This window comes from Numenius arquata, chromosome Z, assembly GCF_964106895.1.
Source record: "Numenius arquata chromosome Z, bNumArq3.hap1.1, whole genome shotgun sequence".
Lineage (NCBI taxonomy): Eukaryota > Metazoa > Chordata > Aves > Charadriiformes > Scolopacidae > Numenius > Numenius arquata.
The window spans coordinates 84,533,832-84,559,823 of NC_133616.1; the positions used below are offsets into that span (position 1 = coordinate 84,533,832).

Below are 25,992 nucleotides of genomic sequence, written 5' to 3' on the forward strand. Positions count from 1 at the left end.
TAGATGATCTAGATTCTATGATTCTATGATTCTATGATATTATGACATTGGGCATGTTACTATGTACTATATGTCTCTTTGAAAGGACTGCAGAAAGGTTTTTTATCATCTGCCAGAGTGCTCATGCACTGATGGGTTGGAGAAACATAAAAGGTCTGGACCACACGGTGAAGGCTGCCGTGGTGGCATCATCCTGCTGGGCACGTGGTTGGTGAAACAGCAGCAGTGCTGCCGTCAGAGAAGGGTATTGTCTTAAGCTGAGGGTGACCAAAGGTGGCTGAGAGAAGCGAGGCTTCCTGGCAGAGGTAAAACAGCAGCAGGACATTGTGAGAAGCTCTCTTTCCCGTGGCAGTGGTAGGGTGCAGGATGGGCGTGCTGACTTGGAGGAGGATGTTATCACTAACGCAGATGACACAGGGTTGTAGAGATAGCGGTAGAGCACCATGTTCAACATCTGGGGGCAAAATGTCGCTGTTTCCAGAGCCACGTTGATCTCTGTGTGCCAGTCACTGGGTACGTCGCTATGGACCCGTGTCTCCTGCGCTACGTTTGCAGAGCTGGGTGCTGGTATCTGCCCCGTGCAGGGGACAGAGGGACGAGTGATGACATCCTTGTGATTCACGTGGCTGGAAAAAACTCTGCTTAAAAAATGCAGACCCAGGGTGAGAGGAGATACAAAGAACCAGGGAAAATGTGCACGTGTGCCAACGCCAGTGCTGAATATTGTGATTTTAGTAGCTGGTCAGTTGGTAAGGCTGGCGTCGTGCTCTCATTAGGCATGTTGAACTAGCATGTCCCAGTTTTTCCCTTCTTTTTTTCAGGGTAAACCTCAGTATGGGAGCTAGTAACTTACAGACAGCAATTTGCAGAATTTTAAGATTTGGAAAGAATTTTAAGATGTGGAAAAGGTTGCTTTATGTAGCACTCTGGGTACGTCAGATTTGACAGTCTTGGGGACTGAGTTGCTGTTTTATGGGGTTGTGTGTAGGTTGCAACTTCAGTCACTTTACACTGAATTTTCTTATGCTTCTGCATATGTACAAGTAAAAACTGCAGAAAAAATATGCAGCCAAAATTCGTAATATCTGATGGAAAGTGAGTCTTCTTCAACTTCAGAGTGAAGCATCGCATTGGAGCTATAGTTCATATTTTGATTCATTTAATTACGGTGCAGGAAAAGAAATTTCAGAATGAGAACTCGTCTGTGAGTGTCCCCTACCTGCATTATCTCCCTTGTTCTTTTCTCTCTTGTTCAGGGCAGTACCATAAAGACACGAGAGTGTTTCAGTCCTGGGATGTGGGTCTTGCTGTCCCTTATTTTTTCCCTCTTGTGACCCATCTGGTTTTTTGGGTTTTTTGGTCTTTTTTTTTTTTTTTTTTTTTTTCCCCAAGGGAACAATACCTCCAGATTTTTTTTGTTTTCCCCTAGTTTATAAAAATTGCCCATTTTCTAGAGAGTCACTGGTACAATGCTGTTCCCAGCAGCAGATGTGTTACAAGAGGAGAAAATGGAGCATCTGGGGATGCTGTGCTGTGTCTGTCCCTGCTCCGGGGGCTTGGACCATGGGCACCTCCATGGGACTCACCCAGATTAACTGGGGTTTTGAAAAGGTGTTCTGTGAAGTATTTTTTTTTCAAATTCTCCCTTTCCGCAACCTCTTCCCATGAGTCTTTCCTCCTTTTCCTGTCTGCTTTTCTCACCGCACCAGCAGTAGTAGCTCCCTGCGCCCCGTGAGCTCTCTTATCTCCATGGTGTCGTCCATGGTGTAGTTGCCTGGCTTTTTCCCGGTAGCATTTTCCTTGTGCTGCCAAGGCTGTCTGGCCCTTAACATGTCTGAAGATAAAGGAATCTGACCCACTTTTAAATTTTATTTATTATTTTTAGAAACCCAGTCATATTACTGCTTCAGTACAAAACCGTAGCTTTTCATTGTTTTTTTTTAAACTTCATTTTGCTGTAGACTTTTCATTTTTCAGTATGTTGTCCTTTCTCATTTTTAAGCTTGGCTGTCTCAGGTTGGCAGTTTACAAGAAGTGATCGTATCCTGGTAAATGATTTTCCCTACTGTGTTCTCTATTTTTGCTTTTTACAAATGCCGTTACATTTCTTTATGAGGGGACAACACAGGACGATGCTGGCCTTCACTGATTTTGTTTCTGGTTCAGATCAATCAGTTAAAGCCGTTTTGGAAAGCCTTGAGTGGAAAACAAGGGTGGCATTCCGGTGTTGTGGTCTGAATTCCCCTGATTTCTGAAGAAGATACTTCCATCCACGCTGCAGGTTTAATTAGTTGAGTAAATTCAGGGGGTCTCGGAAGCTACAGGGAGCACACCTGCAAAATTTGTTCCGCTGTGGATCCGACTGATTAGAAATCCCAGAGAAACCTTGAAAAAACAGGGGAAAGGCTCTGATGCATGGTGTGGGAAGCAGCGTCTGTTAATGGAGGATGAACATCATTCAAGGATGAACTTTCCAATATTGCCAGTGAATCCCTCTTGGATGCCGGGGAAATCCCAGGGGGACGGTCCTGGGGGGTGGCCGGGCTCCCTTGTCCCCCCCAGAGAGCATTGGCTGTTGCTGCTGTCCCCAGGTCAGCACGTAGGACATTTTCGAGCAGCTTTTGGAAAGAGTGTGGGCATTGCAAGGGCACGGGGGATTTCACTGCCCTTCCATAGAGGCATTCATAAAATATTTTTAACAAAGCCAGTATTGTCCCCTGGAGGGGTCATGTGATTTTGTAGGAAAATTGGGTCTTCATTGCCTCAGAAGGCTTTATTTTCAGTGTTAATGCTTGAGAAGTATGATTTACTAATGGGAAGAATATATTATGAGCCGTGCATAACGGAGACATGCAAGGAAAGAATGGAGCTTTTTTTCTAATAAGCCCCAAGAGGAAGAGCAACAGGAGTATAATTATAATTAAGAAGGTCATATTATAATAACCTCAGCTATGCCGTGACTTTTTCCTTTTGTCAGTGGCTGTCTTGGGAAATGACAAGAGCAAAAGCACGGTGAGGAGTAGCTGCTGCAAACATTTTATAGATGGAGCCAGGAATTAACATTATTCCCGTATCTGAGCTGTTGTTGATCATCTAAATAGATTCCCTCTGTCGTTTTTGCATGAAAGTTGCACTAAAAGCAATAACGCTCTGTCTCCGTGATGCCTTGGGCAAATGACCCTTTATTGTCGGGGATGGTTTTTGGAGGATTTTCCGGCACAGAGCAGCAATCTGAGCAGTCAACGCCACACTTGATGCAAAATCAACATAATTGCAACAAGACCGCTGCAAACACATCTTCCTCTGTGTTTTTAAACGTACCCTCCATCTGCAAGAATGGTCTTTCAGGGGTGTTAAATGACAGAATCAGAGAATGATACGGGGTTGGAAGGGACCTCTGGAGATCATCTAGTCCAACCCCCCGCTGCCAGAGCAGGTCCTTCTAGAGCAGGTAGAGCACACATCAGATCTGCGAGGACACAGGGATACTGCACAACGGTAACAGAAATCAGAGGTTGTGAGATGTTGGATTGGCTCATTCTGCATTTTTCACTTCTTGATGTACCCGGGGCTGGCCCTTACCCTGGGAAGGTGGGCTCCATCCCCTCCAGAACTTTGTAAACTTTGGTAAAAGCTTTCCTGATAGGATTAACAGCGACAGACAGTGGTGTCACGGGGAGTGGTTGGAAGCTCAGACCTCCCCAAACCTGCCACACGCACGACCACACACACACCTGGGGAGAGGTTAGAGCCCTCACTGTGCTTCCATAGGACTTTTTTCCCCTAATAGTTAAACAAAGAGGTGTAAAAAAGTGCTCAAGGCCAGGCTGGATGGGGCTTTGAGCAACCTGGTCTGGTGGAGGTGTCCCTGCCCAGGGCAGGGGGGTTGGAACTCAATGGTCTTTAAGGTCCCTTCCAGCCCAAACCATCCTACGATTCTGTGATGCTATGAGTCACACGTCTGTGCGGCCATTTTCAGTAGGGATTTCGCTAGGTTTCCCCATATCTGCAAAGATGGAAATAGGGCAAGTTGGGCTAAGTACAACTAGGGGAGGGGAATTGTGCAAGGTAATGGCCATATTTTCTTTTTGTTGTTGTTTTGTTTTCCAAAATATAACTGCTTTTCTATTTTCAGTAGTAAAAAAAAAACCAAAACCAACTCGATGTTTTTTTTTTTTTTCTATATGATATCAAGCTCTTAAGCCACTGTTTTATTCTATTCATGAGCAGGGACATGCAGACAAACACAAGTCTACTTCAGCATACTCTGTTGAGACTCCCGTCAGCAAGAAGAACAACCACTGGTTGAGGTTGGGGCATGGAAGGTTTTCCAGGCTGGTGTTTCACTGGGCGATGCTCTCCTTGGAGAGCCAGGATGAGGGCTGGGGCCAGAGCAAAGTGCGTGTCTGGGTGTGCATCAGGTACCTGGTGTCCTGTCCTCTGCTGCTGGTGGGGCTGGTGGCAGGATGGAGCCACAGCTCGGGGCACTTTGGTGTGATCTAGGAGCCCTGTCCTCTGCTGTAGGTCAGGACCAAGTTTATGCTGAAGCAAAACAATGAGGGTCAGAGCTAGTTCTTTCCTTGGGCATGGTGGTGTTCATGTTGACCAAAATCTTAGAAAACTTCCCAAAATATTCTCATTTTGTAACATGAAATGGTGGCCATGTCACTGGGGATTTGACTTTAGATTAGTTGTAAAATGGAGGGAGCTACAAACCATAATACAAACATACTGCTATGTGCAAAAATTGTGCATTACATCCTGTAAGAGGTTTCCATAAACATTTTTTATTAGCACTTGAAGTTGTGGCGGAGTTCTTTTATCTTTGTGTACCTGTGCTCTGGGCCTTGCTGGGGATCCTGATGGTTGTCGCCCAGCTCGGAGAGATGGGCAGACCTGGGCTGAGCTTGGAGAGAGGCAGCTGGAAGGAAATTGCAAAGGAACCGTCATGCTTTCTGTCTGCCAGCATAGAACAACTAAATATTCTATATTATTTTTCCCTTTGTATTGTGTTTTTTTTCTTAAGCCTTTGCTGTGTTAAATGTATACAGCCCTACTAAAAATTCTCTGTTGAGACCTCCATCTGCTAAAGCATATGAAAGCTGTCCCTTGAAAATTCTCAATTTTTGCCCAACTGTGATCGGGTTCTGCAAACCCCCATCTAGCTGTCTGTCTCAAAGCGCTGTAGCTGGTGGTCTTACTGCTACGGGTGGTAAACTTGTGATTATGTGTTAACTTCATATTCTTAGCGCAGCTTAAATGATTCTATTAAATGCTCGTGGAGATTTCCCTTGGTTTGGGATTATAATAGTCTCTAATTGAGTTGACCGAAAAAACAAATACTGAGAGCAGTGCTCTGAAATCTCGTGTGAACATGGTGGATTATTGGATAGCTATTCTTGATAATTTGATAAATTTCTGTGGTTTTCTTATTAAAGAACAAGAACTTCTATTAAAGAAATTAATAGGGATACCTATTATAGTTTAATTTCACTTCCTGACTTATTTCTTTGTAAAGACAAGACCTAAATTGGGTAGGACGTGCACTGGCAGTCTAGACAAATATTTGCTGACTGATACATTTCCGTCAAGTTCATGCTACCTCTTGTACTTAAAAGCCTTGCAGCTGCTTCACCACAGGCCTGAAACAATGACTCTTTTGAAGTGATAAAAAATATATTGACAGTGCAAGGGACTTGTTGACAATAATAAGCTTTTATGTATTTCTCCGGTTGCCGTCTGTAATGCTCCTATTTCTGTGACCTATTCTTCAGAAATCACATTGACCATCCCCAGCCCAGACTTTGAGTCCCTTTTGCCACTTCTTCTCTGCTCACTCACTCCTCCTTTCCATGTCTGTGTTTCATCATTGACTGTTTCTACTTTTTTCCCCAAAATCTCAGGTTCTTCTAGCTTTGCATTGTTGTGCAGTACTGTTAAAGAGTCACAGAATGGTTTGGGTGGGAAGGGACCTTAAAGACCCCCCCCAGTGCCACCCCCTGCCCTGGGCAGGGACACCTCCCACCAGACCAGGTTGCTCCAAGCCCCCTCCAACCTGGCCTTGAACCCCTCCAGGGATGGGGCAGCCACAGCTTCTCGGGGCAACCTGGGCCAGGCTCTCACCACCCTCATAAAAAAAAAAATATTCTTCCCTGCGTTGAATCTAAATCTACCCTCTTTCAGTTTAAATCCATTGCCCCTTGTCCTGTCACCATAGATAGGCCCTGGTAAAAAGTCTCTCTCCATCTTTCTTATAAGCCCTCTTTAAGTACTGAAAGGCCCCACAAGGTCATAGTATTTCCATTTTTTGAGTGATTTTCAGTTCTGTGGACCAGTTCCATGTTTCTGTCAAGAATTTTCAATTGAGCATATGCGCAAGACTTTCACTGGTATTTATGGGCTACCTTTAGGTAAAGCAGAAACAGTGAAATTATAGTTCTCATGCCACTTGTAAATTAACAGGATACAAAATACTTTTAAAGTACAAGTCTTACACTTACAGCACAGAACAGTGACAAATTGAATGTGAAGTCAAAAAAGAGAGTTTAGTTATTTGATTAATGTCCTTTTCCTGAAGACATTAATGCTTGTTAAAGCTATATGGAAGCTCTTGTGAAGCAGATAAAAATCCAAGGCAACTGTTGACACTTGTTTTTATAGGTATATTCATAAGTACATAACACAGTTCTGTGTAACCCTGTCCCTAAAATATTGTGATAAATAATAGGTTTGTATGAATTGCTGCAAACCTCTCCTACTGAAGCTGCTTTTGTTTCCTAATAAAAACTTTTGAAATTTAAGTAATGAAACTAGTGAAATTTCTTCTTGCAAAGTATATTCCAAGATTAACCCTATTCTTGTTCTTCCAGAAGAATTCCTGAATTCATAAAAGAGATGTATTGTTTGTTACAAGGAAAAAATTATTCTTCGAACAAGGAAATGACAAAGCATGAATTCTGCTATTTGTTTCGTGTCTTTAAATAAGAGATTAAGTTATCACTTTAAAGTACTTTTGTAAGGTTTTGTGTTAAGGCTGTTAAATATTTCACCATTTCCTTTATAGCCAGGAAATTCTTGACGGCTGTTTTTTTCTGTTTAGGATATATTTGACAGTGACTGGTACACCTCTCGCAGTCTCATCGGAGGAGCTGATATTATTGTCATTAAATACTCTGTCAATGACAAGGCTTCGTTTCAAGAACTGAAGGAGAGTTACATCCCAATGATAAGAAAGGCGTTAAACCACTGCTCAGTGCCAGTGATAATTTCTGCTATTGGTGCAAGAAAAAACGGTATGTATCCAGTTCCCTGTAGCAACAGTTAAAATCTCACTTGGGAGTTAGATGTGCTGTGATTTCAGTAGAAGCTGATTGTTTTTCCAAGTTGCTAACAGAAACAATTAGTCTGTCAGGGTGACAGTAATATGTGCATGTGTTATGGCTCTGAAGGCTGGTGTATTGGCAAGAAGTTTCTACTTAATTAACCTGGGTGATGAAAGGCATCCTGTCCTGCTTTGACCTCTGCAAGGGCTCTTCTTGTGGAGCCATCATACACGGGAGATTAAATCTAGTGTTTGGGATTAAGCATCGTGGACTTGAGTGTATGAGATCACAGAATGATGTGGGGTTGGAAGGGGCCTCTGGAGACCATCCAGTCCAACTCCCTGCCAGGGCAGGGTCACCCAGAGCAGGTCCCACAGGAACGTGTCCAGGTGGGTTTGAATGTCTCCAGAGAAGGAGACTCCACCACCTCTCTGGGCAGCCTCTTCCAGGGATCTGCCACCCTCACAGGAAAGAAGTTCCTCCTCACGTTGAGATGGAACTTCTTATATTCAAGTTTGTGCCCATTGCGTCTTTTCCTGTCACTGGGCATCACTGAAAAAAGACCGGCCCCATCCTCCTGACACCCACCCTTTCAATATTTATAGGTGTTGACCAGATCCCCCCTCAGGCTTCTCTTCTCCAGACTAAAAAGACCCAAGCCCCTTAGCCTTTCACAGAATCACAGAATCACAGAATATTTTTGGTTGGATGGGACCTTTGAGATCATCGAGTCCAACCAACAACAAAAAAAAAACCAACAAAAAAACCCCCGCCAAAAACAAACAAAAAACCCCCCAAAAATCCCAGAACTCCAAACACCAAAACCAAAACCAAACCAAAACAAACACCCACAACCACACACCACACCCACCCACAAACAGACCCAACCCAACAGTCTCGGGCACTAGAGCATGCCCTGAAGTGCCATGTCTACACGTTTCTTAAATACCTCCAGGGATGGTGACTCCACCACCTCCCTGGGCAGGCTGTTCCAGTGCCTGGCCACTCTCTCAGTAAAGTAATTCTTCCTAATATCTAATCTAAACCTCCCCTGCCCCAACTTCAGACCATTTCCTCTGGTCCTGTCATTATTCCCCTTGGAGAAGAGTCCAACACCCACCTCTCTACAACCTCCTTGTAAGGGAGATGCTCCAGGCCCCTTATCACCTTTGTAGCCCTTTGCTGTGCCCTCTCCAGCAGTTCCCTGTCCTTGTGGATCTGGGGAGCCCAGAACTGGACCCAGTGCTCCAGATGTGGCCTCCCCAGGGCAGAGCAGAGGGGGAGGATGACCTCTCTCGACCTGCTGGCCACGCTCTTCCTGATGCCCCCCAGGATGCCATTGGCCTTGTTGGCCACCAGGGCACATTGCTGGCTCATGGTCATCCTGTTGTCCACCAGGACTCTCGGGCCTTTTTCCTCAGAGCTGCTCTCCAGCAGGTCAGCCTACAAATGATCCCCATAGTTAGGAGTTCTCTCTGGTCCATGTCTCAGGTGTAAAATATCTCTAGTGTATGAGATTAAAGCAAAATCCTTCAGCTTGCAACCACTGGAGAGGGAGTGGGAAGAGCCTGGAAATTCTCTGTGGTGTCATCGGATGAACGGGGACACCGGGTTTTTGGGTACCACAAGGGGCCACGTGCTCCTGCATGGGCAGAGTTGAGCTCTCCTGGCAGTGGCTGTGGTATAGATGAGGTATGGGTATGGTATGGCTCATGTGTTCGCAGAATTCCCTGCCCAGGCTGGTCGGTGGTCTGCTACAAAAGCAAAGCAAGTCATTTTTACACTCACTGCTTAAAGTTGTTGCTGCTGATGCTGTTTAATCCATGTGAAAATGGGGGTCGCACGAGCGCGTAAGGACCGGGTGGACTTGCAAGTGTCCAGTGGCCAATGGGGCCAACGCTGCTGGGAGCATCTTCATGGTTTGGGTAGAGATTAATTAACAGCTCCTGTCTGCATCAGGGAAGTAAAGAATACCCCAGATACCAGTAGAACAGACATACAAACTTTATCCTGTATTTCCAGATATTTTGCAATGTTCTTGTGTTAATTTTCGTATGGTCTATTGAGTCCTGGGGCCTGATTTTTAAAAAATTTTTTTTCCCTAAAACGATGAGTGTAAAACTTGAGCCTGTGAGTTGTCTTTTACTTTACAAATTGGACTAAAACAAGTATTTCTGAACATCCCTCCTGCTATGAGTAAGGGACGTGGTGGATGTAGGTGTAGATGTTTGTTTTATAGCGTAGAAAGAGGATTAAGCCATATGAATTGTGTGTTCTGTGGACGTAACATCAGTTTTGCCAGGGTTTACTTATATATCTTTTTGCTCAATGATTGAGAAAGAACTGTTAAAGAATTATATAACAATTTCATCTTTATTTTCTTCCCTTTAGTAATTCACTGATGATGATCAAGTCTTTCTAGGCTCTTATTTACGCAGGGGAGGTAAATCTGCCATTCTAAAGGCAAGGTCTTGCTAAGCTAACATTTGTCTTCCCAGTGCCTTTTCTTACACTTTTTATTTAATCACGGGATATCACCAATCTGAGTGACTCCACTGCTGGCATTTTTCCACCCTCTGCTTTTTTTCTTTTTTTTTTTTCCCTCCCCTGTGTTTCTCCCCAAAATGACGTGTCTGTGGGAGAAGTCAGGCTCTCCAGCCGCGGTTTGGCTCCGGGACCTGCCGGCGCAGCCTGCAGTGCCCACACAGAACCCTTTTTGTTTCTCGGAGGTATGTGTGAACGCAGCAGTTTGCTCATACAAATTACTAAGATCTTAATCCTCTGTAGTAGCAAATGGGGCTGCCAAAAGAAATATTAAAAAAAAAAAAAAAAAAAAAGCTGTGTTATTATATGTTTTCCATAGGTCTGAGCAGAGGAAATCAACGTAGAGCATGCTCAGCACATTTGAAAGTACATCCATGGCTGGCAAGTTCTCACCGGCTTTAAGCAAAGCTGAGCCAGTGTGGCTAAGAGATTGTTATCAGTTAAGCAGCATAACCTTCTAAAATACCTTTTTTTAGCTTTAAAAAAAAAAAAAGCATGTAAAATTTGTGTAATTGAACATGTAAGTGGTGCCCAGTGACAGGACAAGAGGTAACGGGCACAAACTGGAACATGGGAAGTTCCACCTAAACATGAGGAGGAACTTCTTTCCTGTGAGGGTGGCAGAGCCCTGGAAGAGGCTGCCCAGGGAGGTGGTGGAGTCTCCTTCTCTGGAGACACTCAAATCCATCTGGACATGTTCCTGTGGGACCTGCTCTGGGTGGACCTGCTCTGGCAGGGGGGTTGGGCTAGATGGTCTCCAGAGGTCCCTTCCAACCTCATATCATTCTGTGACTCTGTGATATTCCTCAGCATTTACTTGCCCGTAGCAGTTGGGACCGCAGTGGAAATTTCCCCCTTCCGTTACCGCATGGGCAGGCTGTAGTAATTAAACAAGTTCACGGGGACATTAAGGAGCGGTAACGCCTGCGGGCTGGTACAACACCTGCGCCTATCAGGACGCTGGGGCCCCAAGCCAGCCCTGGCTGGTGGAAGTCCTGCTTGGCTTTTCCACCTCTGCAAAACTGAATGTAAATTAATGCTAATGAAACAAGAGGTGGGTTTTGTACAGCAGCTAACATTTTGAACTGATTAACAAGAAGGGTTTTTTTGCAGTAATTAAGGATTTCTTGCTGTAAAATGATTATGTTTCCATTTCCCTTTTTGCTCTTTTCTAAATAATGCATCTTTACAAATATTTAGGAAGCTAAATATTCTGGATTATATGACAAAAAATAGCTTTTTTGCATGACTTTTTACCCCAGGAGTGCCTTGCACCTGCCCCCTGTGCACTTCGGACAGGAGAAGCTGTGTGACCACCTCCGAGGGGGTTCAGCTTGCCAAGGAACTAGGAGCCACTTACCTTGAGCTGCACACTCTTAATGACTTCTACGTACAGAAGTACTTTGGAGGCGTGGTGAGTGAGGAACCTTGGGTTGAAATCCAGGTGGCATACGTGGGAGGTCCATGGCTGATGTCAGGGCTTTGGAGGGTGAGCAGAGGCACACCATGAGCCCTCCCACCAAGGGTGGCTTCCCACCAAAGTGAGATTTAGGTTCATGGTTCTTTTGCTGTGAGGGTGGTGAGAGCCTGGCCCAGGTTGCCCAGAGAAGCTGTGGCTGCCCCATCCCTGGAGGGGTTCAAGGCCAGGTTGGAGGGGGCTTGGAGCAACCTGGTCTGGTGGGAGGTGTCCCTGCCCAGGGCAGGGGGTGGGACTGGGTGGTCTTTAAGGTCCCTTCCCACCCAAACCATTCTGTGATTCTAGCCAAATTGACGGTACCAAGGTTGCTCCATTTTAACTACTTTCTAGGAAGTTTTAGGAAAGTCACAGTACACACTGCAAGAAATTCCCCCCTCTATTTCTGTCCTTTTATCTTGCTGGGGTGGAATAACCAAATCCCGGCTGGACGAGGCACTTGACAAGCACATCCCACTCTGAAGACAAGTTTTGATCCAGTGCCCTGAGTGGGTGGCATCCACAGGGCCCTTCCAAGCTGAATTATTCCATCATATTACAATACTTTTAATCTTAATTGCTCAGACTCTCACAGCTGTTCTATCTGTAAAGTGAGAAAGGTAAGATTGTGGAATTGCCTGATTTTTTAGCATATTTTTGTGGTTGCTGAGTTCACAGTCGTGACGCAGTTTGCAGTCCTAGGCAGAGCCCGGGGTCAGACGCAGTGAAGCGGAACAAGGCAGGAGCTGAGAGACTTGTTAAAAAGTCCCACCTCTAATGAGCTTGTTCTTTTTCCGCTCTCCTGAAGACAGGGAAGACCACTGCGCAGTTTCTAAATACAGACTTTTGAATTTATGTGTCTTCTCCACAAAATTATTTCACACTGATATTTCATTTTCAGTTTTATGAGGTCTTTTAAGCTCAGCCTTTTTTTGAACCTTTTGGTTGCTTTCCCAGTGGCATTTGGACTTTAACAAAAAAATGCAGTTCTTTTGGCACAGTGACTTCACATGGTCCGTGCCATTGTTGTCCCAGGTGTGTATGTACAGTGTGTTTCCATGGGTTTTGATAGTAACGTGGAATATCTGGCACAATATTTAGGCAGTTTTTATTGGATCCCTTCATTCCCAATTAAAAACGAGGAATCCACCCAGCGTCTGGTCCAGCCAGGTATTTTTCTAATTTTTAGAAAGCACCGTATGTGCTACAATGATACCTCGGGTGATAAAAGCATTTGAGATGTGCATTAATTCCACCTGAACCAGGATTTGTGCCTCTTCATTCCTGCAAAAGGGAGCGTTGCCCCTCAGCTCCGTTGTTATTGCAGTGATGACACTTATAGTCTGTCCCAGTGAAAGAAACCGTGCCCACAAATACTGCAATGTGATGTGACTTTTTCAGAGGACACGGTAGCATTGTGTGGTGACACAGGTCGGTTGCAAGTGGAAGAGCATTTGTTACGATTTTGCTATTTCCATAGAATCATGGAATTGTCAAGGTTGGAAGGGACCTTTAAGATCATCGAGTCCAACCATCAACCTAACTCAGATAAAAACCATCACTAAACCACGTCCCCCAGCACTATCTCAACCTGTCTTTTGAATCCCCCCAGGGATGGTGCCTCAACCACTTCCCTGGGCAGCCCATTCCAATGTGCAATAACCCTTTCCATGTAAAAATTGTTCCTAATATCCAATCTGAACCTCCCCTGGCACAACTTGAGGCTGTTTCCTCTTGTCCCATCGCCTGTTCCTTGGGAGCAGAGACTGACCCCCCTTGGCTACACCCTCCTTTCAGGGAGTTGTAGAGAGCGAGAAGGTCTCCCCTCAGCCTCCTTTTCTCCAGGCTGAACACCCCCAGCTCCCTCAGCCGCTCCTCACAAGACTTGTGCTCCAGACCCCTCACCAGCTCCGTTGCCCTTCTCTGGACATGGTCCAGCCCCTCAATGTCTTTTTTGTGGTGAGGTGCCCAAAACTGGACACAGCCCTCGAGGTGAGGCCTCACTAGTGCCATCACTTGCATCTGATCATTATCCATCAAGTGTTGTTCCCTTCTGTAATGAGCACCTACGGAATTTGGTAAATTGATTATCTTTGTGCCTGTCATTTCTGGGAAGCTTAAATGCAATTGAATTGCCCACTGCCATTTGAATAAATAATGTTTTAAATTGTGCTGATTTCACCTAAATGTGTACTCGGTGACCTGGGTGACTGTTCACAGTGGCAGTAGCCTCAGTCTTGTGTAGAGCGCCCGCTCGTTCCCTGTGGCTTGACATCTAGGTTGTTCTTAAATAACTAGGATTTTTTATTTAAAATAACATTTTGTGTTTTAGGTGGAATATTTTATGATCCAAAGCTTGAATCAGAAGTCATCTGAAAAGATGAAGAAAAGGAGAAAGGCGCAGAAGTGCCCTCGGGTTCAACCACCTCAGCTGGAACAGCCAGGTGCTCGCCCATGTCTGGTCTCTAGCGTCCTTCGTTACGTGTGCCATGGTCTTTGCGCAATTAGCCTTTTGTAATCGTGACTGTGGGCTGTGCTATCTGTCTTCAGCTATTCTGGTTATGCTGCCCTGGTTGCATCATCCTTTAGTGATGCTTTAATTAATTTTGGGAGAATGGTGTAGCAATATGTAACACCACTGTGGACTTCTAATTCATCTTAGGCAAGAGTAACAGGAGTAATTTTCTGGTGCACTTGATGAAATAATGCAAAGGTAAATTAATAAAAGCGTTACATAAAAGCTTTGCAGACAAATTATACAAGGAAATCATTACATCATGCTTTATTATACTATAATATCATCAAGTAATATTTTTATTTGCTGCAAATAAAACAAGGGAGAGGTGTATGCCCCTGCATGTGGTTTCTGACCATCTGATGCCCTTGTTCAGTGATTACTGACAAGTTCTTACCTCTAAATACATGGTTGTCTCTTCTCACACATACAAGAAATTTGCCCAGATCCTTTAGGTCTGGGATTCACGGGTAAGGTATCTTTCAAACATAAATGCCTAAAAAGATTTCATAAAAGGATGGACACTTTTTTCTAAACTAAGTATTTCTTATTTTCTTATTTTACTATACTAAGTATTTCAATTTTTAGAGTATTTAACTAAATGTACTCAAACAGCGTACAAGAAATTTTCTTATCGAACGCTTTTTTCAAAAATTGTCCTTTGTTTGATCAGGTCTCTGGGAACAGAGTTGTCGTGCGGTTAGTTCTTGCTTCAGTTCTACAGCCTGACTCGTTGTCTTTCGCAGAAAAAATGCCCATCTTGAAGGGCGAAGCCTCGCACTATGACGCCGACCTGCACAACCTGCTCTGCTGCTGCCAGTGCGCTGACGTGGCCTTCTGCCCCGAGGACCTCAGCACGGTGGTAGAGGCTCACAAGGTCATCCTCTGCTCCGCCAGCCACCTCTTCATGCTGCTCTTCGAGGTGAAGAGCCCTGCCGACATCCGTGACGCCTCCATCATGCGGACGGCGCAAAGCCTCTTCGCCGTGGAGGCAAGGTCTACCCATGGTGTCCCACCCGGTGTCCCGCCGGTGAGGGTGGTGGTGAAGGATGCCGTCTTCTGCTCTTGTCTGCCGGATATCCTCCGCTTCATCTATTCAGGTACCCACCCTGAATGGGTCTGGCTGCTCCTTTCTCCTACAGTGAGAAATTATCTTCTCACAGCAGGAGGGACATTGATGTGCTGGAGCGTGTCCAGAGAAGGGCAATGGAGCTGGTGAGGGGTCTGGAGCACAAGTCTTGTGAGGAGCGGCTGAGGGAGCTGGGGGTGTTCAGCCTGGAGAAAAGGAGGCTGAGGGGAGACCTTCTCGCTCTCTACGACTCCCTGAAAGGAAGGTGTAGCCAGGGGGGGGTCGGTCTCTTCTCCTAAGAAACAGCTGATGGGACAAGATGAAATGGCCTCAAGTTGCACCAGGGGAGGTTTAGGGTGGATATTGGGAAAAACTTCTTCATGGAAAGGGTTATGAAGCCTTGGAAGAGGTTGCCCAGGGAAGTGGTTGAGGCACCATCCCTGGAGGTGTTTCAAAGCCGGGCAGACGTGGTGCTGAGGGACATGGTTCAGTGGTGGGTTTGTCAGTGTTGGGTTGATGGTTGGTCTTGATGGTTAGTCTTGATGATCTGAAAGGTCCCTTCCAACCTGGGCAATTCTATGATTCTGTGATTTGACAGCCAATGCCCTGCAAAAGAGGGCATCATGCTAAGGAACATGCCCCTGATATTAGTAGATCATGTTCTGCCATGGTGCTACATCTATTTCATCCTTGTGATAATGGTGAACAATGTCTGTTTGAAAGAAGCCCTTCACCTAGATTTAATAAAAACTAAATGAGCTGTCATTCCAGATCTAATGAAAATAAATCAAGTGCAGTATTTTACTGAACAAAGTCCACAAGCTAACGTCAGTTAGTGAACCAGCCTGCTCTGGGTGACCCTGCTTTGGCAGGGGGTTGGACTGGATGGTCTCCAGAGGTCCCTTCCAATCCCTGCCAGCATGTGACTCTGTGATATTCAAAAGCTTTGCCAAAAAAATGTAGACTTTGAGACAGTGTCAGACTTTGGGCTTCTAAAATATTTTAAATGGTTGCATGTTCTAAACGCATTGACACGTGTGCAGGGTTGCTTAAGAAGACTCAAGTGATTTCTCTTCTGGGTATGGTGCTGCTGAAGAGAAAACAGGGATAACTGGTTGGAGAGCAGGGGGCTCTGACACGTCGCATGGGTTTTGCCACCAATTCAGTGCAGGCAGTGACCTCACCTACCTGATCCCAGCCGTCTTTTGAAATGGCACTGATATTTTTCTATCTTTTTTAAAGTTGCTTAGTCATCCTCAGGTGAAATGGAATTGTTTTTTTTTTTGGAAGTATCTGATATCTTTTGTTCTTTACAAAATACTTTGCAAGCTGTCAGTACATAAGAATACACGATTTATATTTGTTGAAAGAATTAAATGGCTTTTTAACGATGCATTCTGATTTTAACTGTAATTAAAAAAAAAAGGCCCCAAATAATTCTGTTGTTGGATCTGCATCCATACAGAAGCTTAGTCAGTCTCTGTAGCCTGATGCCTGCCTGGCACATGAAGAGGATTTCTGCCTCACTAGCTGAGACATGAACACTAGCTTGTTGAGACACAAAGGAGATTCTTTCAATTTTCGGTTAGAGTTTGTCGTTGAGAACATCCCTTTCCGTTCTTTCCAAAAAAGAACATGAAGAACAGATGCAGAAGTTTTTCAGCATGAGTGGATTGATTTTTTTCATTTATTGGTGACATGAAGAGTGGGTTAAACCCAGAATTTCAGCAGTTGATAAGTGCATCTGGTGCCTTTTGTGGTTATTAATTTTATTTTTGCTTGTGTCAGCCAAAGAGGTGGGAAACTTGCGCAGCAGTAGCTGGAACTGCTCTCAGTCCCAGCTCCCCACCTGTAGGGCAGTGCAGAAGACAATGCACCGTGTGGTACCTTTGGGAGGGGACGAGGTCTTTCGGAGACACTTCAGGCACAGACTGAGGAGAGGTCATGAGCAGTGTCAACATTTTCAGCCTCTCAGGACCATGACCTTGTGCCCACGAGGTTATAAACACTCACCATCCCTACTGTACACGCAGGAGGTGGTAGAGCCGAAGACGCCGTACGCCGTGTGTGCTGTTTCAGCCTTTTTGACAGCAAAATTCCTCCACGTCTGGGCTGACTCATGCTTCACCCTGAGCTTTATCCCTCCCTGACTCTTCCTCGATGCCCGGCACCAGGAATCAGAGCTGAAAGTTACCAAAAACTTTGGAAGTTTTTGCATCAGGAAGAGTGTAACCAGCAGGTTGAGGGAGGTCATCCTCCCCCCCTGCTCTCCTCTGGGGAGGCCACATCTGGAGCACTGGGTCCAGTTCTGGGCTCCCCAGTTCAAGAAGGACAGGGAACTGCTGGAGAGGGTACAGCGGAGGCTACGAGGATGATGAGAGGACCAGAAGATCTCTGTTACGAGGAAAGGCTGAGGGACTTGCGTCTGTTCAGTCTGGAGAAGAGAAGCCTGAGGGGGGATCTGATCAACGCCTATAAATACTTAAAGGGTGGGTGTCAGGAGGACGGGGCCAGTCTTTTTTTCAGTGGTGCCCAGTGACAGGAAAAGACGCAATGGGCACAAACTTGAACATAAGAAGTTCCATCTCAACATGAGGAGGGACTTTTTGCTCTGAAGGTGGCAGATCCCTGGAAGAGGCTTCCCAGAGAGGTGGTGGAGTCTCCTTCTCTGGAGACATTCAAAACCGACCTGGACACGTTCCTGTGGGACCTGCTCTGGGTGACCCTGCTCTGGCAGGGGGTTGGACTGGATGATCTCCAGAGGTCCCTTCCAACCGCATGTGATTTGGTGTAGCAGCCCCACGGTGTCTTTGAGACTTACTCCAGCAAAATGTTTAAGGAAGAATTAGGTTCGTTGTAACGTTGGCCAACACTTGTAGTGTTTCCAAGAAAGCAACTGAGAGACCAAAGGGAATATCATATCTCTGACTCTGAAAACAATAAAAAAAAGAAATCGCACTAACTTTTGCTGGTTTTGGCTACCAGTATTCAGAATATAACTGTGCATGAAGCTTTCCTGGTTCAGACACCTGCAAAGCAATGCAACCAGCAAGATGAGCAGAAACTAAAGAACTTCCATAAATATTGAAACATTCAGCGTTTTTTTCTGAATGCCTACCTGCAATATGCAGTGATTGAACTGGGAGGAAGCCAGAAACTGATTTGGAAAGCAAGAGAGATGCCCTGATCTCTCTGTACTTCATTGCATTCTTGTAAAAGTCCCATGGAAGTTTGGTCTTTTTTTGTGCAAGAATTGCATCTTGTCCTTCCTAAACATGAAGATCTGGCTGATTTCTGTGCAAAAAATAGGAGTTTCTGCAGAATCTGTTTGGCATTGTTATTGTCTTTTCTCTTTTGCTAAGGTCTGTGCTCTGCTGATTCATAATCCAATTTTCCTGATCTTATGCTTTTTTTTCAGGTGCTCTCCACTGGGAACGATTAGAAGAGGATATAAAAAAGAGGTTGAAGGATCCAGAAAAAACTGAACACGTGCTTGAGAAGGTTAAATGCATCCTGAAAACCCCAGGGAAGGTACATCTAATCCTCTTGGGGTAACTGTTAGTGTTAGTTCCTTAAGTTCTTAGGAAATTGCTTTGTACACAAGATTTCCATGTCAGTCTTTGTTTTGAACTCGCTTTGGCTCACACGGCTTTTATTACTTTCTCAGTGGGCGGTTCACAGGCGCATACGAAATAGAAACACAGAGAGGCTGGTCTAACGTGCGGAATTAATGTAATTGGTAAAAAGCACACAAGTAGGTTTCCTAAAAGGATTACTCATATTCACAGCTTTGCACTTTGTCTAACAATATGATTATGTGTTGCTAATTCTCATGTAATAGAGGCTGCCCAGGAAAGCTTTGTTTTCCTGAGTACGTGCCAAAAGTTATGCTTCTGCAGATTGGGAGAGCCGGCTTCTCTCCTAAGTGTTGTGATGTGGAAATCTGTCTATAGCCCAATATATGTCATTCAGCAGATGACTTCACAGTAAAATGTAATTTATATCATATTATTATGTTAATAAAAAGTTACAATGCAGAATTAGTTTTAACAACCATTTGCTGATAGAGCAAGTGGAGCAAAGCAGATACATTCCCTGGTACTACAGAACTCACAGAAAGTATTTCTCTCAATTTAAATGGGAAATCATCTCAGACTGTCTTGAGATAACGTAATATAGAGATAAAAAAGTTTCTTAGCTTTTTTAAGTTTCTGATTGCTCATATGTAGGCTTACTAGTCCCAAGTGCCCACAGCTAAAACATTCATAGGGTTGAAGTTAGAAAGTCCTGAAAACTTTTAAGATAATAATCCTGAGTTGTTTTTGTTTCTTCAGGTTTTTTTTTAATGCCTTTGGGATGCTTTCATTTCACACTTAACAGTTTTTCTTTAAAGACACAGGGACTAGAAATGAATTGTGATTGTCTTGATAAAAATTAGTTAAATAAATTAGATAAAATTTTAACCATAAATCAGACCTCATCTGAATTTCACTGCTCACAATCTAGCAATATGATTTTGATGTTGTTCCTTTTGGTAGCTTTAGATTCCATTTCTAAAGTAAGAAAAACAAAAATGGAAGTACTGGGGTTTGGAGGGTCTTGATGCATGCCAGGAGTATTGTAAAAGGATCACAGAATCTCCATGGCTGGAAGGGACCTTTGAGGTCATCGAGTCCAACCATACACACACAAAAAAAACCCCACAATCTCGGGCACTAGAGCATGCCCTGAAGTGCCATGTCTACTCGTTTCTTAAATCCCTCCAGGGATGGTGACTCCACCACCTCCCTGGGCAGGCTGTTCCAGTGCCTGACCACTCTCTCAGTAAAGTAATTCTTCCCAATATCTAATCTAAACCTCCCCTGCCGCAACTTCAGACCGTTTCCTCTGGTCCTGTCATTATTCCCTTGGGAGAAGAGGCCAACACCCACCTCTCTACACCCTCCTTTCAGGTAGTTGTAGAGGGCAATGAGGTCCCCCCTCAGCCTCCTCTTCTCCAAACAAAACATGCCCAGTTCCCTCAGCCTCTCCTTGTATGACTTGTTCTCTAGACCCCTCACCAGCTTGGTGGCTCTCCTCTGGACACGCTCCAGCAGCTCAATGTCCTTCCTATAGTGAGGGGCCCAGAACTGAACACCTGTGAGCTCCCCCCAGCCTCTGTGGAGCCGATATTGGGGCAACACCAAGAAACACACAATGTGTCCCCCCACCAGGAACCCTCAAACCTTGTGTTCCTGCAGCCTTGGGTCCAAACGGGGCATGTATGGAAAAGTGTGGAGTCCAGGAAAACTGGTGATGGGGTCAGACCTGCCCGGAGGTGCAGGATGGGGGGGTTCTGTCACAGATCAGGGAGCCCAGGCGAGAGCTGGGGTGCGGGTGGGGGACACAGGGACGCCCTGGAGCTCCTGCACTGTGGGAAATAGGGAAATAAGCGATAGAGGTGGTTGCCGAGGGTTGCACCTGCGAGAGGCATGGCTGGGTAACATTGGCAAAAAAACCATAAAGCAGAAAGCAGAAACCTGTTGTTTAGTTTCCCCCTACAAATGATTCCTTGCAGTCTTTCATTCCGTGGGTAGCTGTATGTGACAGTGTGTTATTAATAATTTATTATGTAATAACTCATTTTATTAATCACTTATTTTGCAGCTAGGCACTGTAAAGGACTGCAGATCTCACCAGATGAAGCGGCTGTATAACACCTCTCTCAGGCTGTTCTTTAACACGCCTGTCCTTGCTGATGTCATCTTCAAAATACAAGGTACGGTACCTCCGCTGCCGTTGAGGCAGGCACCGCTGTGGGAGAGTGGGAAACGGAGGTGACCCTATTTTCTGTTCCATCAGAACTAAGGCAACATACACACTTTGGTCATTTTCGTCACCCTGGAAAGCAGGTTTTTTGCTTAGGACTAAGGTTTGTCCCTGTGGACGCTTCACAGCAGCGTCCGCTCCGAGGTGGTTTATCAGGGCTGAGCCTGTAGGAATGCCCTCTGCCCACCACGGCAGACTTTGTCCCTCTCTGATTCTCAGGAAAGGCTGCTGCAATGGTGTAGCACCAAGGCTAAACCAGGGGTTGCATCACAGGGGATGGTGATTTTATCTTAAAACCTATTTATCTTGCTCACCTTCCCACCTGCGCAAGCACCAGGACATACCCGAGGGCTCTGCTGAGCATCAGACCTTGGAGAGGCATGGACGCTGGTGGCCACGTCTACACTCGCCCTGAGTGAAAAGACTAAACCAGATGCTGGTTATTGACTCCTTACCACCTTACCTCTGCCCGTCACAGGGTTGGGGGTGTGCCTTTCTCTATCCTCTAGAAACTGACAGGGACTTGTGTCACAGAATCCCAGACTGGCAGGGGTTGGAGGGGACTTCCAGAGACCATCCAGTCCAACCCCCTGCCAGAGCAAAGTCACCCAGAGCAGGTTGGACCAGAACATTTTGAGTATCTCCAGAGATGGAGACTCCACACCCTCTCTGGGCAGCCTGTTCCAGGGCTCTGCCACCCTCAAAGGAAAGATGGTTTTCGTCATGTTCAGATGGAATTTCCAATGTTCCACATCCTGTGACTGGGCACCACTGAGAAGAGTCTGGCCCCATCCTCTTGACACCTGCCCTTTAGCTATTGCTCAGCATCAATGAGGTCCCCTCTCAGTCTGCTCTTCTCCAGCTGAACAGCCCCAGGTCCCTCAGCCTTTCCTCATCAGAGAGATGCTCCAGCCCCTCATCATCCTCGTAGCCTCCGCTGTACCCTCTCCAGCAGTTCCCTATCCTTGAACTGGGGAGCCCAGAACTGGTCCCAGTGCTCCAGATGGGGCCTCCCCAGGGCAGAGCAGAGGTGGAGGATGACCTCCCTCAAGCTGCTGGCCACACTCTTTTTAATGCCCCCCAGGATGCCATTGGCCTTCTTGGACACAAGGGCACATTGCTGGCTCATGGGCCATTTGTTGTGACTCTTTGGTCTCTCTCTGCAGAGCTGCTCTCCAGCAGGTCACCCCCAACCTGTACCGGTGCAGGGGGTTATTCCTCCTCAGGTGCAGCTCCCTGCACCTGCCCTTGTTGAACTTAATTACATTCCTCTCTGCCCAACTCTCCAGCGTGTCCAGGTCTCACTGTATGGTGGCCCAGCCTTCTGGTGTGTCAGCCACCCCTCCTGCTCCTTAGGTGTGTGTTCCACTCCTCTGCCTCCTTAGGCTTTATTCACTGCCCTTCTTCCCCCAGCATGGGCATCCCTAGAGATGCACGTAGATGTGCTGGGGTTTTGATGACCTGCTGATTTAGGTGCCACCAACATCTACTGTGTTTTACTGCCCTTCTAGATGCTCCCGTACCAATCTTCATGTTTCTGTCACAGGTCTCTGCAACTTCTGTTTGGTAGGTCACTCCTTACAGAAGAAACCTGCAGCCTTGCAGGTGTCTAGGTTAGACCTGCCTATTGTTTGACCCTAAGAGTGTGAAAAGAAACATATATATTATTGGGGTTTTGGTAAAAAAAATAAAAGTCTGTTGAGATGATGGTAATTATCTAGACCTCTTTGTGGCCAGGATTAAAAAGAAGTGGGTGACCAGAGCCTGGCTTTCCATACTGACTTGTCTGTAACAAAGAGGGAAGTTCTGAAGGTTGTTGGTGGTAGGGGTGATTTTTTGTTTTCTGGAAATTGAATGCATTCACCCTTAAAAATAAAAGCAAAAGCATCATATGGTTTTGTGAGAGCAAGAATGAGACAGTTTTTAAATGCTAATGATTTTCCCGATTTGTGCTCGCCCACCCTTCCTGCAGAAATGGTCCTTGAGGATTGCACAATTGTTTAATTATTTTCAGCTTTAAATCTCAGAGCCAAATATGAAGCGTTAATCCCTCAAAAGTAAGCACATGAGGCCAAGCAGATTCTTTCTAGATGTTCTGTGTAATACGCGGAAAAAACAAAAAGATCTTTGAAAATGAGAACAAAGTTCTGATGCTGAGAGCAGCGACACGAACAATTCCTCTCAGTGTCCCGCTCCCGAGAGAGCCTTTGTGGGAAGTTGATGAAACCATACCACCACTACATACTTAACGGGAAAAAAAAAAAGTTATTATTGAATAAGACATGTATTTTTAAAAAATTATGCTTATCCACTGACAAAATGTGAACTGTTTTTCTTAACGCTTGATGAATTTTCCAAGCCTTCTCCCCTAATTCTTCAGCCACAGTAACTGTATTAAATTAAATAATTACTAAGAAAAAAATGAAGGGTTTGGTCTTGATCAGGCAAATACATTTTTAAGTCTTCAACTAATTCCTTGAATCCTGGGAGCTGCTTTGAGCTTTCTAGCTAACAAAAGTACTGGGGAGCCCATTATGTCTGTGTAAAGACCCGTAACGTGACTGAACATCCTAATTAGCAGGAAAATACCCAATTGCGTGCGCATACAAAACTGCATGCGTATCTTACGTGATGTCTGCATTGTGTATTGCTCATCTTACATGCATAAATATGTAATAGCATTGACGCGTTCTATCCAGAAATCGAGACATTTTGTATGCAGCTTGGAGAAAGTGGAAGTATAAGCACAGGTGAATAGAAACAGAACAAAAATTAAAAAGTGCCAGGTGTCTTCAAGGAATTATGTGGGGTGTCAGGGTTGTGGTTAAGGAGAAAATTGAGACAGTAACTTCTATAGAAGGGTTTACAGTATATTTATCTTGCACATCAGTTGAACTGTTTATTATAACTTTGATTAAATCATTCACATCCGACTGCAAGCTGCCGCTGTCTTTGGTTGCTGCTCTGTCTGGCACTCGTTTGGCATGTTCTTGCACACAGGACTGTGAAGTTCTGCTGGACCCCGCAGTGGTCCAAGAGTCAGGGCTGGAGCCTCTGGCCATCAGCATTTTCATTAAGAGCCCATGAGACCTCTACCACTCTGGGTGTTAACCGTACCAGGTCTTCCAAACGGTGTAGTAAATTATTCACTTGCAAATATTACAAAATGGAACTTTTTTTTGAAAAAAATTATCAGCATTATTTTCATAAGACAACCATCAAGAAATTTTACGCTGAGGGTGGTGAGAGCCTGGCCCAGGTTGCCCAGAGAAGCTGTGGCTGCCCCATCCCTGGAGGGGTTCAAGGCCAGGTTGGAGGGGGCTTGGAGCAACCTGGTCTGGTGGGAGGTGTCCCTGCCCAGGGCAGGGGGTGGGACTGGATGGGCTTTAAGGTTCCTTCCAACCCAAACCATTCCATGATTCTATGAAATTCACTTACACAAAATACTTAATCTGGTTAAATTCATACTTAGTGGATTTAATGGATTTTCATCTGGGATAATTTGCCTTTCTCTCCTTTGTGTGGTTATGGGGAAGTTTGACTTCTGGAACACACATTCATTACCAGTGGGATTACTGATGAAGACAGATTATTAATTTGCATAATAATTCACAGCAGTGCGTATTTGCGCAATGGGGCAGCGGCTCAGTTGGTGTAAACTGGTGTGACTCCAGAGCTGCCAGATTTTATACTAGTTGAAAGCCCGCTTCTGACTTTGAAAAGTTTGCCCTGATTGAAGCACCTTGTGCTGGGACCAGGTTATCATAATAAATTTGGTATTTCTTTTTGTTTGCTGGTGGCTACGAGGCCACCTTGGCTGGTGTGAAGTGAGTGTGTTATTAGTTATCTATTGGACATTGTTAATTTTAAACACCTTAATCATGTTCAGTGAAGTGAAGGCTTTCTAAGAAAATATGAGCTTTAAAATCAAGATCTTTCCCTATATATAAAATCGTCACGGATTTTTATCTTGTGTCCTGCAGGTGCAACTGTACCAGCCCACAGAGCAGTTCTGGTAGCTCGCTGTGAGGTAATGGCAGCTATGTTTAATGGTAATTATCTAGAAGCAAATAGTATTCTGGTTCCAGTGTATGGGGTTTCCAAAGACACTTTCCTCTCCTTTCTAGAGTATCTTTATACCGACTCCTGCTGCCCAGGTAAGAAAATTTAAAAATACACTTATATCTGTTACTAATTTTTCCGCAATGGGGCATTGATAGATAGCAATGTAACAGCATTTATTTCATTGAAAAATGCCAATATTTTAATGTATAATGTCCTGAGAAAGAGAACTTGTTCTTATTGTGCAGTAAAAAAAGAAATCAGTCTTATTCAAGTAAAAATCAACTGCAGCGAGAGCAAGTACCACTAATAAAATGCTGCATTTTTTTTGAGCTATGTAATAACAATACTCAAAAATTTGTAAAATTTCATTTCTGATCCATTAAAATTAAGAATTACAGTTATTTCCACATAGCAATAATACTGCTTTCTAATCTCAATTCTCGATTGTCACTTTGCTTAGCATATATTTTGTAACATTTAATATAAACAAGGTTAAATTGCAAGAATACCTTATTTATATGCATGGATATCTTACTTGTATGTAAAACCAGGGAAAAAGATACGTCAACTGGAGTATTTAGCAAGAAAAATTGAGCCAAAGTATTCTTTGTATCTTAACCTTTGTCTTTTTTAGTGAGAAGAAAATCTACATACTAAACATGAAATATGATTTAAATACAGATAATTTTCCTTTGATGTAATGAATTATGTTGTGATATGTATTTTTGCTTTATATCCTTTATCTCCTAAGGGAGAATATACTCCCTTATATACTCCCTTATTCTTAGGTTCTACATATGATTCTCTTTTTAGTCCATCTAACATTTCCTTGCCCACCAGTTTAAGCAGGCAACCACTGTACCATACTTTTTTAAAAAATACGATTGATCCATTCTCTTTTTTGACATTTTTTCTATAATTTCTTGTGCATGTATCATAGAAGTTCTTTTCTGAAAGAGAATTTAGAAAGGTAAATCCCCTTATTAATCGTCACTTTAAGTAGACCAGCAGCAGCTGACTCAGCATCTTCAAGATGCAGGATATTGATAACAATTTATTACACTTACCTTCTAAAAAGTAATAAGTCCTCTTTTCCTGTTAATTAAGTAGTTTATCTGGAAAAAGGAAATGATGTGGAAAACTTACAACGACAATAATGAAAAGTAAAAGAAGGTGATCAACAGCAGTTTGATTTTGTGTTCATTGTCAGCTGTTT

The 25,992-nt window shown here is 44.4% G+C and overlaps 1 protein-coding gene across 1 annotated transcript in view; it reads left to right on the plus strand.

Annotated features, from left to right (window-relative positions):
• The window catches only part of RHOBTB3 (Rho related BTB domain containing 3), a 35,110-nt gene that overhangs the window by 3,954 nt on the left and 5,164 nt on the right, over window positions 1-25,992 (plus strand). The window contains exons 3-9 of the mRNA XM_074166895.1: window positions 7,100-7,292; window positions 11,129-11,280; window positions 13,652-13,763; window positions 14,581-14,934; window positions 18,322-18,434; window positions 20,550-20,661; window positions 24,695-24,868. Of these exons, the coding sequence (XP_074022996.1) occupies window positions 7,100-7,292; window positions 11,129-11,280; window positions 13,652-13,763; window positions 14,581-14,934; window positions 18,322-18,434; window positions 20,550-20,661; window positions 24,695-24,868 (1,210 nt within the window). The remainder of the gene's footprint in view (window positions 1-7,099; window positions 7,293-11,128; window positions 11,281-13,651; window positions 13,764-14,580; window positions 14,935-18,321; window positions 18,435-20,549; window positions 20,662-24,694; window positions 24,869-25,992) is intronic.